This window comes from Herpailurus yagouaroundi, unplaced genomic scaffold, assembly GCF_014898765.1.
Source record: "Herpailurus yagouaroundi ecotype Mexico unplaced genomic scaffold, PumYag 77, whole genome shotgun sequence".
NCBI lineage: Eukaryota > Metazoa > Chordata > Mammalia > Carnivora > Felidae > Herpailurus > Herpailurus yagouaroundi.
The window spans coordinates 32,474,250-32,489,814 of record NW_024412388.1 but is presented as its reverse complement, the minus strand read 5'-3'; the positions used below and the strand labels follow the sequence as shown (position 1 = coordinate 32,489,814).

General features: G+C 54.7%; 1 protein-coding gene across 5 annotated transcripts in view; it reads left to right on the top strand.

Annotated features, from left to right (window-relative positions):
• The window catches only part of HIVEP3 (HIVEP zinc finger 3), a 469,700-nt gene that overhangs the window by 406,834 nt on the left and 47,301 nt on the right, over window positions 1-15,565 (top strand). For all 5 annotated transcript variants that reach the window (XM_040469831.1, XM_040469832.1, XM_040469833.1 and 2 more), the window contains 2 exons: window positions 267-5,880; window positions 9,848-9,993. In XM_040469831.1, coding sequence (XP_040325765.1) covers window positions 823-5,880; window positions 9,848-9,993 — 5,204 coding nt within the window. In that variant the 5' untranslated portion in view covers window positions 267-822. The remainder of the gene's footprint in view (window positions 1-266; window positions 5,881-9,847; window positions 9,994-15,565) is intronic.

Below are 15,565 nucleotides of genomic sequence, written 5' to 3'. Positions count from 1 at the left end.
CCATCCCCAACTGCCCTGCAGTTCCCGGAACACCACAGGTGACATTCAAGTCACCCAACACCACCGTGAATGCGGGTGAGGGAGGTTCGGACCATTGCTTGGGTGCTTAGAGTCAGGGGCTGTGACTTCTGGTCGAACCTCCCTGGTTAACCTTGTAGGGATATCAGCACATCTCACAGACTCCTGCTGCACGGGCCGTGGATAAGTTGCAGTAACTGTCTCTTCTCTTGTGTGTGTATTTCTGTGTGTGTGCTTTTGTCAAGCAGAAGAGCGTGAATTCCCCTCTGCGGCCACTGATCTCCAACACGGGACCAGAGGGGAGCAGGGGCCGGCCGGAGCTGCCCGAGGCGCCCAGCGTGGCTTGTCTAGTGCGGGGACCAGGGATGATCGGGCCGTGCACACAGATGTCTCCAGCCTCCAACCGTTCGCATAGCACACAGGGGACTCGTGGGTGGCCATTTGCCACTGCCAACTGAAACACTAGGATGGCAACGTTGACATCCTTCCTGACGTTTCCAGGACAGACATTCAGGCAGAAAGTGCTGGCGCATTTTCTGTCTTCGAAGTAGAGGGCCATGCCTCACCAGTGTGAATAGTTTGGGCCCCGATGACCTCCTCCGAGTCCGCTCGCAGCCAGTGACACTCGCAAAAAAAATAAAATAAACAAAAAACAAAACTCCCAAAGCCCATCTTGGGTTTGGCTTCCGGCAGCTCTTGACCAATGTGGCCAAAGCCAGACGCCTCCTTGGGACACTTGGATTATTCATAAATGCAGCCTGCCCCGACCCTCCCTGAATAGCATCTGAAGTCTCTGTGGAGGTCATGGATCCTGAACAAAGTGTCAAGGGCACCAAGAAGGCTGAGGGAAGTCCCCGGAAGCGGCTGACCAAAGGAGAGGCCGTGCAGGCCAGTGTTTCGTCCAGTGCCCCGTACCCAGGCAGCGGCACGACTGCCACCCCAGAGGGCCCCCTCCAAGAGCTCCTCGCCCCGCAGCCCTTCCCGGGCCCCTCGTCGGTTCTTAGGGAAGGCTCTCAGGAGAAAACAGGCCCTAAGAGGTCCTCCATCGAAACCTCCGTCCCCATCTCGAAGCTTCCGCAGCACCCTCTGACACCAGCATTCATGTCGCCCGGCAAACCGGAGCATCTCCTGGAGGGGTCCGCGTGGCAGCTGGTCGACCCCATGAGACCTGGACCCTCAAGCTCCTTCGTGACCCCTGGGCTCCATCCTCCAAGCCAGCTCCTGCCTTCCCACGCTTCCATCATCCCCCCCGAGGACCTGCCTGGCATCCCCAAAGTCTTTGTGCCCCGTCCCTCCCAGGTCACCTTGAAGCCCCCAGAAGAGGCGCCCAAGAAGGAGAGGAAGCCGCAGAAGCCCGGCAAGTACATATGCCAGTACTGTAGCCGGCCCTGCGCCAAGCCCAGCGTGCTCCAGAAACACATCCGCTCGCACACGGGCGAGAGGCCCTACCCCTGCGGCCCCTGCGGCTTCTCCTTCAAGACCAAGAGTAACCTGTACAAGCACAGGAAGTCCCACGCCCACCGCATCAAAGCCGGCCTGGCCTCCGGGGTGGGCGGCGAGATGTACCCCCCGGGGCTGGAGATGGAGAGGATCCCGGGGGAGGAGTTCGAGGAGCCCACCGAGGGGGAAAGCACAGACTCAGAAGAGGAAACAGGCACCACGTCTGCCCACCCCACAGAGCTCTCCCCCAGGCCCAAGCACCCCCTCCTGTCCAGCGGCTTGTACAGCTCTGGGAGCCAGGGCTCCAGTCACGACCGCTGTTCCTTGTCCCAGTCCAGCTCAGCCCCGTCGCTCGAGGACCCCACCCCGTTCTCGGAACCCTCCTCCGAACACCCCCTGAGCCAGAAACCCGAAGACACCCACACGATAAAGCAGAAGCTGGCCCTCCGCTTGAGTGAGAGGAAAAAGGTGATGGACGAGCAGGCGTTTCTGAGCCCGGGCAGCAAAGGGAGCACGGAGTCTGGATATTTCTCCCGCTCTGAGAGCGCCGAGCAGCAGGTCAGCCCCCCGAACACCAACGCCAGGTCCTATGCCGAGATCATCTTCGGCAAGTGCGGGCGGATCGGGCAGCGGACCGCCATGCTGACGGCCACGTCCACGCAGCCCCTCCTGCCGCTGTCCACCGAAGACAAGCCCAGCCTGGTGCCTTTGTCTGTGCCCCGGACGCAGGTCATAGAGCACATCACCAAGCTCATCACCATCAACGAGGCCGTGGTGGACACCAGTGAGATAGACAGCGTGAAGCCGAGGAGGAGCTCGCTGTCCAGGCGCAGCAGCATGGAGTCCCCCAAATCCAGCCTCTACCGGGAGCCCCTGTCGTCCCACGGCGAGAAAACGACGAAGCCCGAACAATCACTGCTGAGCCTCCAGCACCCGCCCAGCACCACCCCCCCTGTGCCTCTGCTGAGAAGCCACTCAATGCCTTCCGCCACCTGCACCCTCAGTACCCCCCATCACACCTTCCGAGGTAGCTACTCGTTCGACGACCACGTCACCGAGTCCGAAGCCCTGAGCCGCAGCACTCAAGTGCTTACCTCCCACCCCCGGATGCTCAAGCGCCAGCCGGCCATCGAACTACCTTTGGGAGGGGAGTACAGTTCCGAGGAGGCCGGGCCCAGTAGCAAAGACACAGCCTCCAAACCCGCGGACGAGCCGGAACCCAAGGAAAGTGACCTCACCAAAAAGACCAAGAAGGGCTTGAAAACGAAAGGGGTGATCTATGAATGTAACATATGCGGTGCTCGGTACAAGAAAAGGGACAATTACGAAGCCCACAGGAAGTACTACTGCTCGGAGCTGCAGATCACAAAGCCCGTCTCTGCAGGTGCTCACGTGTCGCCAGAAGCCGAAAAGAGTCAGGCTGAGCACGAGCCCTGGTCCCAGATGATGCATTACAAGCTGGGGACCACCTTGGAGCTCACTCCGCTGAGGAAGAGGAGGAAGGAGAAGAGCCTCGGGGATGAGGAAGAGCCGCCTGCCTTTGAGTCGACTAAAAGTCAGTTTGGCAGCCCCGGGCCATCCGATGCTGCTCGGAACCTTCCCCCGGAGTCCACCAAGTCACCAGCAGAACCGAGTAAGTCAGTGCCCTCCCTGGAGGGACCTGCGGGCTTCCCGCCGAGGACTCCCAAGCCAGGGTCTGGTCTCGAGTCGGGGAAGGAGAGGAGAACAACGTCCAAAGAAATTTCCGTCATCCAGCACACCAGCTCCTTCGAGAAGTCCGACTCCCTGGAGCAGCCCAGCGGCCTGGAAGGGGAAGACAAGCCCCCGGCCCCGTTCTCCTCGCCCCCGCCCGCCCCACACGGACGCTCCGCCCACTCCCTGCAGCCCAGGCTGGTCCGCCAGCCCAACATCCAGGTCCCTGAGATCCTGGTGACGGAGGAGCCCGACCGGCCAGACACGGAGCCTGAGCCACCTCCCAAGGAGCCCGAGAAGACAGAGGGATTCCAGTGGCCCCAGCGCAGCCAGACGCTCGCCCAGCTCCCGGCAGAGAAGCTGCCCCCTAAGAAGAAGAGGCTGCGCCTGGCAGAGATGGCCCAGTCATCGGGGGAGTCCAGCTTCGAGTCCTCCGCGCCCCTGTCTCGCAGCCCCAGCCAGGAGAGCGGTGTCTCTCTGAGCGGGTCCAGCCGCTCCGCCTCCTTCGAGAGGGATGACCACGGGAAAGCCGAGGCCCCCGGGCTCTCGTCCGACACGCGCCCCAAACCCTTGGGCACCCACATGCTGACCGTCCCCAGCCACCACCCGCACGCCCGAGAGATGCGGAGGTCAGCCTCAGAGCAGAGCCCCAACATTTCCCACTCCACCCACATGACTGAGACACGCAGCAAATCATTCGACTACGGCAGCTTGTCCCTGACAGGCTCTTCGGCGCCGGCCCCAGCGGTTCCCGCTGCCCCGGCGGCCCCCACAGCCCCGCCAGAGAGAAGGAAATGCTTTTTGGTGAGACAGGCCTCTCTGAGCAGGCCTCCAGAAACTGAGCCAGAGGCCGCCCCCAAGGGACGACAGGAGAGCGAGGAACCAAAGCCCTCATGCAGTAAGCCTTCCGCCAAAAGCTCACTGCCCCAGATTTCCTCGGCGGCCACCTCGCACAGCGGGCACCCGGGAGGCAAGAGCCAGGGGCAGGACAGACCCCAGCTGGGGTCCACTCCGCCCTACACGGAAGCTCTGCAGGCGTTCCACCACCCCGTTGCCCAGCTCCCCCTGCATGAGAAACCCTACCTGCCCCCACCCGTCTCCCTCTTCTCCTTCCAGCCCCTCTTGCAGCACGAGCCAGGACAGTCTTCAGAATTCTTCTCCACCCAGGCCATGTCCAGCCTGCTCTCCGCCCCGTACTCCATGCCGCCACTTCCTCCCTCCTTATTTCAAGCCCCGCCACTTCCCCTCCAGCCCACCGTTCTGCACCCGGGCCAGCTCCACCTCCCCCAGCTCATGCCTCACCCAGCCAGCCTCCCCTTCCGGCAGCCCCCTTCGTTTCTTCCCGTGCCGTACCCTGCCTCGTCGGCACTCTCTTCTGGATTTTTCCTGCCTCTGCAATCCCAGTTCCCGCTTCCGCTCCCCGGCGACGTGGAGAGCCATCTGCCCCAGATCAAAACCAGCCCGGCCCCGCTGGCAACGGGAACCGCCGGCCTCTCCCCCAGCACAGAGTACAGCAGCGATGTCCAGCTGTCCCCCGTGGCTCCCCCGGCCAGCTGCTCGGCACCCCCATCAGCCCCCCCACTGACCCTGCCCGCCTGCCCAGACACCATGGTATCCCTGGTTGTGCCCGTCCGCATTCAGACCAACATGCCGTCCTACGGGAGTGCCATGTACACCACCCTGTCCCAGATCCTGGTCACCCAGTCCCAGAGCAGCTCAACAACCGTGACTCTTCCCAAGTTTGAGGAGCCCCCGTGCAAAGGGACAACTGTGTGTGGGACGGATGTGTACGAGGTCCGGCCTGGGTCGGCTGGGGTGAGCGAAGAGCAGAGCAGAGGTTTCCCGACTCCATACTTGAGAGTGCCTGTGACATTGCCCGAAAGAAAAGGCGCCTCCCTGTCCTCAGAGAGCGTCCTGAGCCCGGAGGGGAGTTCTTCAACGGTCGGGGGGAGCAAACGTGTCCTTTCACCAGCTGGCAGCCTTGAACTTACCATGGAAACCCAGCAGCAAAAAAGGGTGAAGGAAGAGGAGGCTTCCAAGGCAGATGAAAAACTTGAGCTGGTAAAACCATGCAGTGTGGTGCTCACCAGCACGGAGGACGGCAAGAGGCCGGAGAAATCCCACTTGGGCAGCCAGGGCCAGGCCAGGAGGGAGCTAGAAACACTGTCCAGCCTATCCTCAGATCCGTCTGACCCAAAGGAAATCAGTCCCCTTCCTCACTCCTCGTTGTCCCATGTGACGGCCCCAGGCTCAGAGGCTTTGAAGGAATATGCCCAGCCATCCGCTAAGCCTCACCGAAGAGGGCTGCCCTCACTGAGTGTGAAGAAAGAAGATTCCAAGGAACAACCTGACCTCCCTCCACTGGCACCTTCCAGCTCGCTGCCTCTGTCAGAAACGTCCCCCAGACCAGCCAAGTCGCAAGAAGGTACGGACTCAAAGAAGGTACTGCAGTTCCCCAGCCTCCACACGACCACTAATGTCAGTTGGTGCTATTTAAACTACATTAAGCCAAATCACATCCAGCATGCAGATAGGAGGTCCTCTGTTTACGCTGGTTGGTGCATAAGTTTGTACAACCCCAACCTTCCGGGGGTTTCCACTAAAGCTGCTTTGTCCCTCCTGAGGTCTAAGCAGAAGGTGAGCAAAGAAACATATACCATGGCCACAGCTCCGCATCCTGAGACAGGAAGGCTTGTGCCATCCAGCTCCCGCAAGCCCCGCATGACAGAGGTAAGTCTGCCTTGTTCTCCTTCTCCTTGCTGTATTGCTGAAGCCTGTGCTGAGCTTTTAAAGGCACACTCTCCTCAAGTTCTATTTGCATCACTAGAGCAGAACCAGTGGGCAGATTTCCTCTCTGTCAGCTGTGACTGACCACCATATGAGAAAACATATTTATTGGGTTTCTTTGTGTGTCCCTCATCGTCAGACTAGATACATTTTGATAAAGTAAGCTTTAAAGTGATCCTGCTTTCCCATTAGTAGTTTCTATTGTAAAAGCAAAGACACCATCTGAGTCAGGACAAAAAAAAAAAAAAAATCTCCAAAAGACTGAATCGGAAACCTTGGTTGATGGGAAAGTCTGCAGCAATTTCAAAACTTTATGCCCCTGCCCACGTTCCTTCCTTGTCCTGTCAGCCTTTTCCTGCTTTTCTTATTCTCTACACCTGCTATTTCCATTCTCTGGATACCACTCAGAATCTTCCCACTCCCAGAGTTTCTAGAATTTGGCACAAACAACTCCTGAAATATTTCTTCTTTCTTTTCCCCGAGCTGGCTGGAAAAGAAAGTGTTGGCTGCAGTGCTCCCCATCACCAGTAGGGGGCAAGATCACTCACAGCTGTGCTGCGTGGCAGCACCTTTCCCTAAGGGTTCACATGTACTCCTCCGTTGCCTCTGATCTGAGGCTGCTCCAGGAGCCATAGAGTGACCCCTGCAAGTTCAGGAAATTGGAAATTTGATGTTTCCAACTTTGCTTCAGATACCCAAACAGCTCCATACCCTGATAAGGCCAGCCTAAGGACCCCGGCCGTGCCATGTCGGCCGATTGACATTGTTCTGTCGATTGAGTAGCCTCAGTGTGCCAGGCGCTGTGCTGGGCCCTTGAATCCAGTCAGTGGTTATTTCTACTTATGAGGCAGGAGGACCATCTCCTCCTCATCCTATAGATGAGGGACCCAAGGGTCAGGGGTGAGAGAAGTCAAGGCCATATATGGTAGATGTTTGGCAAACCCAGGATTTGCACTTAGATCTGACTCCAGAGACTCAATTTTTTCTTCTTCCAAATATTTGAGGAAAGAAGGCCGTAAAAGTGACTGCAAATTTGAAAATGTTCATCAATGTTTCGTCAGGCCAGATGCTTTGCTCAAATCAGGCATAAATCCACTAAACTAAATTCGTCTTACAGATAAATGAACAAAACTGTGTTCTGGAACTTCTCCTGTGTTTGCGTCCTCCTCTTTATCATTGAGTGAAATTTGTGCACTGAGTTTGTCCTTAGCTCAGCTGGATATGCTTCACAGGATTGTTTCCCAGATGTATTCTCTGACCGTCCTGTCAGTCTACGGACGTCCCTAAATGAGATTTCCACTTTTGCCATAAAGTGGCAAATCATGACTGATTTGCTCTCCTGTGTATCTTGCTGGCTACGTCTACTCCCAAAATGCTTTTATGCTTATATTCATACTTACAGCTTCTTGTGCCCCTGCTGTGGGCCAAGTGGTGTGCTAGACTTCACTTTCATCCTCACAACCACCTTGAAAGTTAGGGTACTACGTCACCATTTTATGGATGAGAATGCCAACGCACAGAGAAGTTAGGTAACCTGTACAGGGCTGCACGGGACATGGCGGAGCCTGGATTCAAAATTAGACCTCACTCCAGAGCCCTTTCAAATGATCTGGGCTGCCTCCCTGCTTTAATGACTGTACACTAAAAGGCCATTTACGAAAAAGTAAGAGTTAATTTAGCTTAATGGAGTTCAGCAGTCTTTTGCTTAAAATGCCGCTTTCATAAAATGAGCTGAAACCTGCAAACTTTTTCTCGGAATAACTCAACAGATTCGCTGGCAGATTTCCTGCCAGAAGTGTGCCAATCTGGTGCGTTAATATTAACTGCATGGCCCACTGCTTGATGCCTTGCTACAATTACACCTCTCTCTCTCTGGCCACTGCTTGCATATCTCCCGTGATGGGGAGCTCACCATCTATTGGTACAACCCAACCTATCTTTGGACAGTGCTCCAGGGAAGTTCTTTACTGTACTGATCTTGGAGCTTCTGTTCTCTGTTAGTAGCTCTGAAAAGGCCCTTCAGGTTATCTTAGCATTTTAAAGATCTTCCAAACTGTCTTCATGAAGGTCTAGGTCACCCTATTGGGTTTGAGTTTGGTCATAGGTACTTTTTCCTGTACATAAGCCCTGGAGGAACTCAAGCTTATACAAAAGTTCATGTGGGAGCCACATTCCAATCATTCCCCAGGTTTCTCCTGCTTCTTTCTCCTTGGGGATCATTTTGACAACCACATATAGCAAACAGAAGGAATAAGGATTCCCGTGTCAGGTTTCCCAGATTTGAATCCCACTGCCTCGCTTACTAGCTGTGTGACCTTGGGCCAGCTACCTACTCTGTCTGTGCCTTGGTTTCCTCATCTGTAAACTAGAGATACCAAAAATACTTAGCTCATAGGACTGTGGAGATAAGTGAGTTAAAATATACAAAGTGTGTTTAGAATAGTACTTGGCACATTGGCACTCAATAATCGTTTTTATGATTGAAAGACAATCATATGATTGTCTTTAAAAGCCAACATGGAGCCCTGGCCCACCTGCTCCGTTCCAGCAGTGTTTCCTGATAGAGTGGTTCATTGCCACCCAAACCAGCCTCCTCCAGCTTAGCCCAGACATCACAGCTGGTTGTGAGAGAGAAGTCATCCATCGGCCTGGGGGAGGCCCCTTGCTCATTCTGTGGGTGGCCCAGATGGCAGGCTGAGATAGGAGTGAGAACAGCAACTCTGGAAACCCATGGGTATTACACGAAGTCAGCTGCCTTCTGCCAAAGCCACGGTCCATAGCCTCACTTGGTTTCCCATCTCCAATTCTGAAGGGACTGTTTGGGGGGGGGGGGGGTCACTGAGTCATAGGCATTGGCCCTGACCTGGATCTTCAGGATGATCTAAATCCCCTCAGAGGTGAGCTAAACCTAGAAAGATGAAGTAATCCACCCAAAGGCGGCTCAGCACGCACTAGCCCATGTGGAGCCAAAACTCAGATTCCCTGATGCCCAACCAGCTACCTTTCTGCTCAGCCCAACCCACCTTTATAGCGGCAGGTGTCATGGCTGCCACAGGAGCCTGGGGCTTAGATCGCCCCCGCCCGCAGAGACATGGTTGCTTCTCCCACTGGCTATAAACCTGGCCTTGATTGACAGCAGCATAAACGAGGGCGAGAATCTCACTCCTGGCACCGTGGGCCCCAGCCCCCAGCCTAGCATCACTGCTCCCTATTCAAGGGTATGCCCACCTGCTGCTGCCATCAGAGGGTCTAGAGGACCTGTTGCTCTCATGAGCCAGCTCTCCCCACTGGGGCCCACAGCTCTGTGAAAAGATCGGGTTCCCTCAGACTACCAGCCAGAGCCTGCACACCCCCCTCCAGGTGCATGCCCATCAGTGAGCATGGTCAGGGCCCTTGGGACGCCTGCACTCTGCTCCCAGCAATGTCCTTAACTTGGAGGGTGACCTTGACTTCCTGATCTATAAAAGAGAACTGGACCAGTTCATCTCCAGGATGGAGTCTTCATTTATTTGCTCCGCATTCCTTACCCATCCTCTCTGAGGCAGGCCCTGTTTGGGGTGCTGGCATGACCGAGGACACCAGCATAAGGACCTGTCCCCAGAAGGTCCTAGACTAGTGTGAAAGGAAAGGCAAACACAGCTCCCGTGGGAAAGCCTGGTCTTCCCAGGAGAAGGACCTGGTCGGAGTCCCAGTTTTGACACTAACCACGTGGCCTTGAAGAAGGGGCTTCACCTCTGTGGGGATCCATTTCCTTCTTTCTGCAAACTGCAGCTACTAATGCATCTGCACAGGGTCGAGGGAAGAGTAAGTGAGCTACACACAGTTAAGAGTAAGCGTGCAGTGCCATCAAAGGCACCGTTCTATGACTACCGTTTAACAGCAGTGATTTTGTCATTCTGCGGTGGGCCAGGTTCACCTCCCTTCGCTGGTTTCCCCGGAAGGCCAGAAAGATCTAGCTAGAGTGCAGAAGTCAGAAGAGAAGCGAGGGAAGCCGGAGGAAGATGCTCCTGCCTCCAAAAGAGGGGAGCCAGCGAGGATCAAAATCTTCGAAGGAGGGTAAGAATCACGTTTGGTTTGCAATATTTGGTTCTGCTTCCTGTGGAGTAAGAGGTGGCACCGTCTGTGTTGAGCGGCGGTGAGCGTCTCTCCCGGCGGGGCTGTGCCCACAGGTGCTTGCCCGCAGGCGCCACGTTCGTGGGACTCGAAGGCCACCTCGGTTTCAGAACGCCGGGCTCTCTGGTGGGGGATGGGAACGGGGCGTCTGCCGAGGACTGGAGCAGTCTGGGTCTTTCTCCAGCCCCTTCGTTCTCCCGATGCTGGCCAGGTTTCTAGTCCCTGCATTGGGGCCGCTAGTGCATCTCCCAGGTCCTGTCTGGACTGCCACTTACCTTGGTGCGTGTTCCCCCCAAAATCACCTCTGTCCTGCCCAAGCGGCCACCTTGGCCTGCCTGGTGTCCCACAGGGGACTCGGGCTCTGCCCGCAGGCTGTTTGCAGGGCTGATAACGAAGGCAGTGCTCGCACCAGCTGTCTACACCCGTCTCCTTTCTAACTGGTCGGGGTCCAGGACTCATTGGTTGGTCAGTGTTTGGAATATCACCCCTGGTGTTTTACCTTTGGTGCTTGTCTTTGGAAACCTAATGATCCAAACATCTCGGAACTCACACTCTGGGGCCCTCTGGGCTCCGGAAGGGTACCTTGTTTCGGACTTGCTTTGTGGAAGTTTTGTGCAAGCTGTGTTCTATGTGACCATGTGTTTGCTCCCCGGGATATGGGTGTCTGTAAGCAGATCCTGTGGTGTCTGTCTCAGGGTCCTGTGTCTGTGTCTCCAATGTGATCAATGCAGCCCTCCTCGTACCCAGTCCCAAGGGACAACGGCATGAGGGAAAACCTACCTTCCAAGAAGGACAGTCCTCACGGACACCAGCCAACACGGGGTATCACTGGGGGCCCGCCATTCCCTAGCACCTGGAGGTGCCGAACTCACAAGGTCAAAGCGGGAGGTGCTGGACTCCTCTCTTGGTTGGGGAAAACAGAGGCGGCCAAGTTCCCGGTGGCAGTGGCCAGCAGGGGCTGTCAGCAGACGGTGTTTGGAAACAAAAACTTGGGGAGTTGGGTTGTCACGGTGACATCGAGGGGGTTGGGGATGACAAAAAATGGCAGTGGTAAGAATACCACCCTGTAGGGCAGAAACATCCCACCCAGAATTCCAATAGTGGCTCCATTGGGAAATACTAGATCAAAGGTTTTTCAAAATACTGACCCTCTTCCCAACTGGGGACAGACCAGTTTCCTCTCCTGCTATTTGAATAGAGCGCCCTCTTGTGTCTCTGTGTTCTCATATCATTGGGTACTTAAAAGGTCCCCTAGGACTTCATCCAAGGATTGATGCTTCTGGTCACAGGGACTTGCCTTCTTTCCTCTTGCTTCAAGGGACGCCAGGGTGGCTCAATCCGTTAAGCGTCCGACTCTTAATCTCAGTTCAGGTCTCGATCTCAAGGTTGTGAGTTTCAGCCCCGCGTTGGGCTCTGCATTGGGTTCTGCGCTAGGCATGAAGCCTTCTTAAAAAAAAGAAAAGAAAAGAAAAGAAACAAGAAAATCGCCTTGCAGAAGAACTGTCTGTGAGGCCCTGAGGGGCCGCTGAGTGATAGCTGGTGTGCACAAAGAGGTTTGCTTCTTCCCTGAGAAGCAGCTGCCCCCAGACTGGAGGTCGGGTCCCCGAGGCGGCTCCCTGCTGCCCTTGTTCCCCTGAGAAGCCTGAGCTCCGGAAGGACAGCTGGCAGGAGCCTCCCCTGATCCCGGTTAGTTCACATCTCCAGCTACGTGCTGGAGTCTCTCTGCCACATGGTCTGCCTTCAGCTGAAACGTGGAAGGTTACACCCGAGTCCCCTTGTCTTCCTACCGCCTGGGCATCGGTGCCCCCCCATTGTCCCATCCAGGTTGCCATTTAGTCCCACCTGCTCTCTTCCAGAATCTCCCTCTCTTTCCAGGTCCATCCTCCCTGCCCCTCCCACTTACCTCTCTTCCGCTCAGACAAGCCCTCACGTCTCCAGCTCGGTTTCCTCATGTGTTAGAGGGAAAAAACAACATGCTCTGTTGATCGGCGGAGGATCCTGTGCTATGCCACCCATGGGACATGGTTCATGGCACTGAGCATTTTGTCACTACCGTACCCATCTCATGTGTCTCCCTCCAGGATGATCTCGCTCTGTTCCGCAGGCTGTGAGACATGTCCTCCTCACTCCCTCAGCTTGTCACATCCAATTTGAGCGCTTCAGGGTCATGTAGTGTCACCCGTCAGATTCTCTTCTCCCGCAGCCCAGCTGTCCCATCTGGGCCCTCGCTGCACCTCCCACGCCCCACTTCTGGTGACCCCTCTATATCCGTGGTTCTCTGGGGGCTGGTATCACCCCCCCCAGGAATGTTTGGAAATTTGGAGTGTTTTAGATTGCCATATACCTGGGGGCACCTCCAGCATTTCATGGATGGAGTCAAGGATGCAACCATCCATGCAACCAAGCACAAAACCACTCAAACTGCCAGGGATGTCCCCCACCCAGAAAATGACTATGCCCTTCAAGCAGACCCATCTGAGGTCCACAGTTTTGTCTTAGATCCCTGTCTTCCTTTTTTCTTTCATTTTCTTCCCCTCCTCCTCCTCCCTCTCTGCCTCCTCCTCCTCCCCCTCCTCCTTCTTTCCCCTTCTTCTTCTTCTTCTTCTTCTTCTTCTTCTCCTTCTCCTTCTCCTTCTCCTTCTCCTTCTCCTTCTCACAACAGACATTTATATTTCACTTCAGGACACATTCAACAAGGGGTTCTGTTCCTAAGAACCACTAAGGCATCTAGGGCGACACAGACTGAGAGAGGAAGATGGAAAATAGCCAGTTATGCACTGCCTCCTACAGCTTCCACCCAGAAGCTTCTATTTTCTTGCAATGGCCAGGGCAAGCCCCGCAGCCTCACCTGCTGCATGCGGGAACCAGAGGTACTTGGTAGGCAGCACTGACTACTTTGGTGGCTTTAACATACATCTGCAACTTGTTTTTACTCAACAATGTTTTCGAGATGTATCCTTGTTGATTCACATAGATCTGATTCATAGCAGTAAGTCAATAAGCCAGACAAAAAGAGTAGATACCATGGGACCAACACTCATGAGTCTTTTTGTCATTAATCAAGCTACTCACTAGTCTCCCTACCTTCTTCTTGACCTCCAACCCAGCAATTGATCAATTAATCAATCCATCAAGGTGGGGCCATTTATTCAGTGCCTTGTGGGTGCTCTGGGCCAGAAGATACCCAGAGCCAAGGGGATAAACCATGGTTCTGCTCTTAAGGTGCTTGGTGAGTGGTTCAGGTGGTAGCACAAGGCTGAGGTGTGGATTGCTCGTGTTGAGATGCTCACAGCAGACAGGGATCCCTGGGTCTAGAGCAGCCAGAAGAGGTTTCCTGGACAGGGTGGGGCTAGGCCTGGAAAGGTGGGTGAGACTGGGACAGGCCAAGAGGGAAGGTAGCTCAGTCAGCAGTCTGAAAGTAATGGCCACCCACGTACTTGGTCAGACTGATTTCTTTTGGCCTGAAGTGTTCTCCCTTGTCATCACTTATCTCCTTGGTTTCAAACATTGTCACTGCACCAGTGGCACTAAATCTGGGTCTATGGCTAGAACCTCATTCCTGAACCATACGCCCTTGCTTCTGATGCTTCCTGGGCCCCTCAATTTCAGCATGTACTGACCAAGCCACCAACAGAGTCTTCTTCTACATCCAGACCTTGGATGATGTACTCAGACGTTCACACTCAAAACCTTAGTATCATCTTGGACACCTTTTCTCCTGATCCCCCCCCCCCACCTTCCAGTTAGTCCCCAAGTTCTGGTGTCCACACAAAGTGGTCCACGACTCAGCTATCATCTCTCTTCATTCCCTGTGCCGTGTCTCTGGCCTCCCTCTCTCCAGCCTCCCAGGTTGGTGCCATTGAGTGCCTTTGATCATGGTTCTGCCTATCAGACTTCAGCTTCAGGGCCTTCTGTGGCTGCCATACCCACAGAATCCAGTTAAAACTCAACCTGATCTTCCTGGACCCACAGTCCAACAAGCCACTACCGTCCATTACCCTCTGGGCCTGCTGAACTCTGCCCTGAGCCAAATCGTGTCCAGCCTTCAGAGGCAGTACTCAACCCTCTCTTTTAACTAACATCCCAGGTCCCTCCACACTCCCTAGTCCTTTGTGTAACTTCTGGAATAACATTGGCACTGGAATTCATTCCAGGACCCCTCTTGACTTGGGTCCTAGGCCCTTGCTTTGTACACCTATGCATCAGTTCCTATTCATTGCTGGCACCCAGAGCCCTCTCTTCATTTCCCATCACTTCCACACCTGAACAAAGCCTGCATTTTCCAGACAGCCTCTGGAAGCGCCCATCAGGAATGCGTTGGCTGTCTCAGCCAGCACCTATGCATTTGGCCTTCGTTGTTTCAGAAGGGCTCCTTTGTTAGGGAGTGTTGTTTTCACACATACAAAGTTATATTGTTCATGGAGGGTAATGCTTATATTGTCCTAACTCAAGTTCACTTGTGTCAAGGAAAGCTGGGAGCTTAGCCCCAAGGGCTGGTGTGGAAGAAGGAGAGGTTGGGATCCATAAGAACTACCCGGCTGCTGAAAGTAGTCATCCAAGCTTTGAGGAATGGGGAGGTCGGTGCTTAGGTCTGAAGAGAATGATGAGCTCAGACAGGAAGAGCCAGGGGAGCCAGGCCCAGCTGAGGTGGGATATTGGGAAAGGTGGCCATGGGCAGGGAGCAAGGGATTGGTATGTGTGTGGGGGGGGGGGGGGTATTTATATGTTGCCCAGGGCTGCTCCTGAGCCCTTTGGGCATTTATCAGAACAAAACCCACCCCAGACCCTGCCAACTGTAGGACCTCAGCTACTGGGCTGAGAGAAGACCACCTGGGCTCCTACTGGAGGGTGCTGGATCCCATCTCTTCTCACCTATCCCAATATACCGCAACACATCACTCCAGCCATTGGTTCTCTCCTGACCCATTTGATTCAGCATATCCAAACTTCAAGTTCCCCACCTTAAAAACACGCCTTTAACTGAAGGGTCTATATCACCAGATGTCTCTGCTTCTCTTTAAAGGAAAACTCCAGAAGGAGTTGACTATACTTGCTTACCTCCGTGTCTTTCCTCCATTCTCTCTCAGTCCATTCCAGGTAACTGCTCCTGAAACGATCAATAGTGCCCTCCACCCTGTAGAATTCTGTGGTCGGTTCTCACTTCTTCCCTGCCCTGTCAGTAGCATTTCACACAACGGGTCCCTCCGCCCTTCCTTGAAACACTCTGTCCATTGGTTTCCAGGGTGCCGTCTTTCTTGATCCTCCTCTTCCTTTGCCAGCGGGCACTTTCTCATCATCTTTGATGGTTGCCCGTCGTCGTCTGATTTCTAAACATCAGGGCTCCCAGGGCTCAGCCCCTGGTACTCCCCTTTTCTCTGTCTAAACTCCCAAGGTGACTCTATAAACCGTCTGTAGGCTGATGACCCCCAGACTCATGTGTCCAGCTGGACTTCTCCCTGGGGCTTCATGTAAGTCTCCAGCCATCTGTGTAATTTCCACTGGTGTGTTCAGTGAA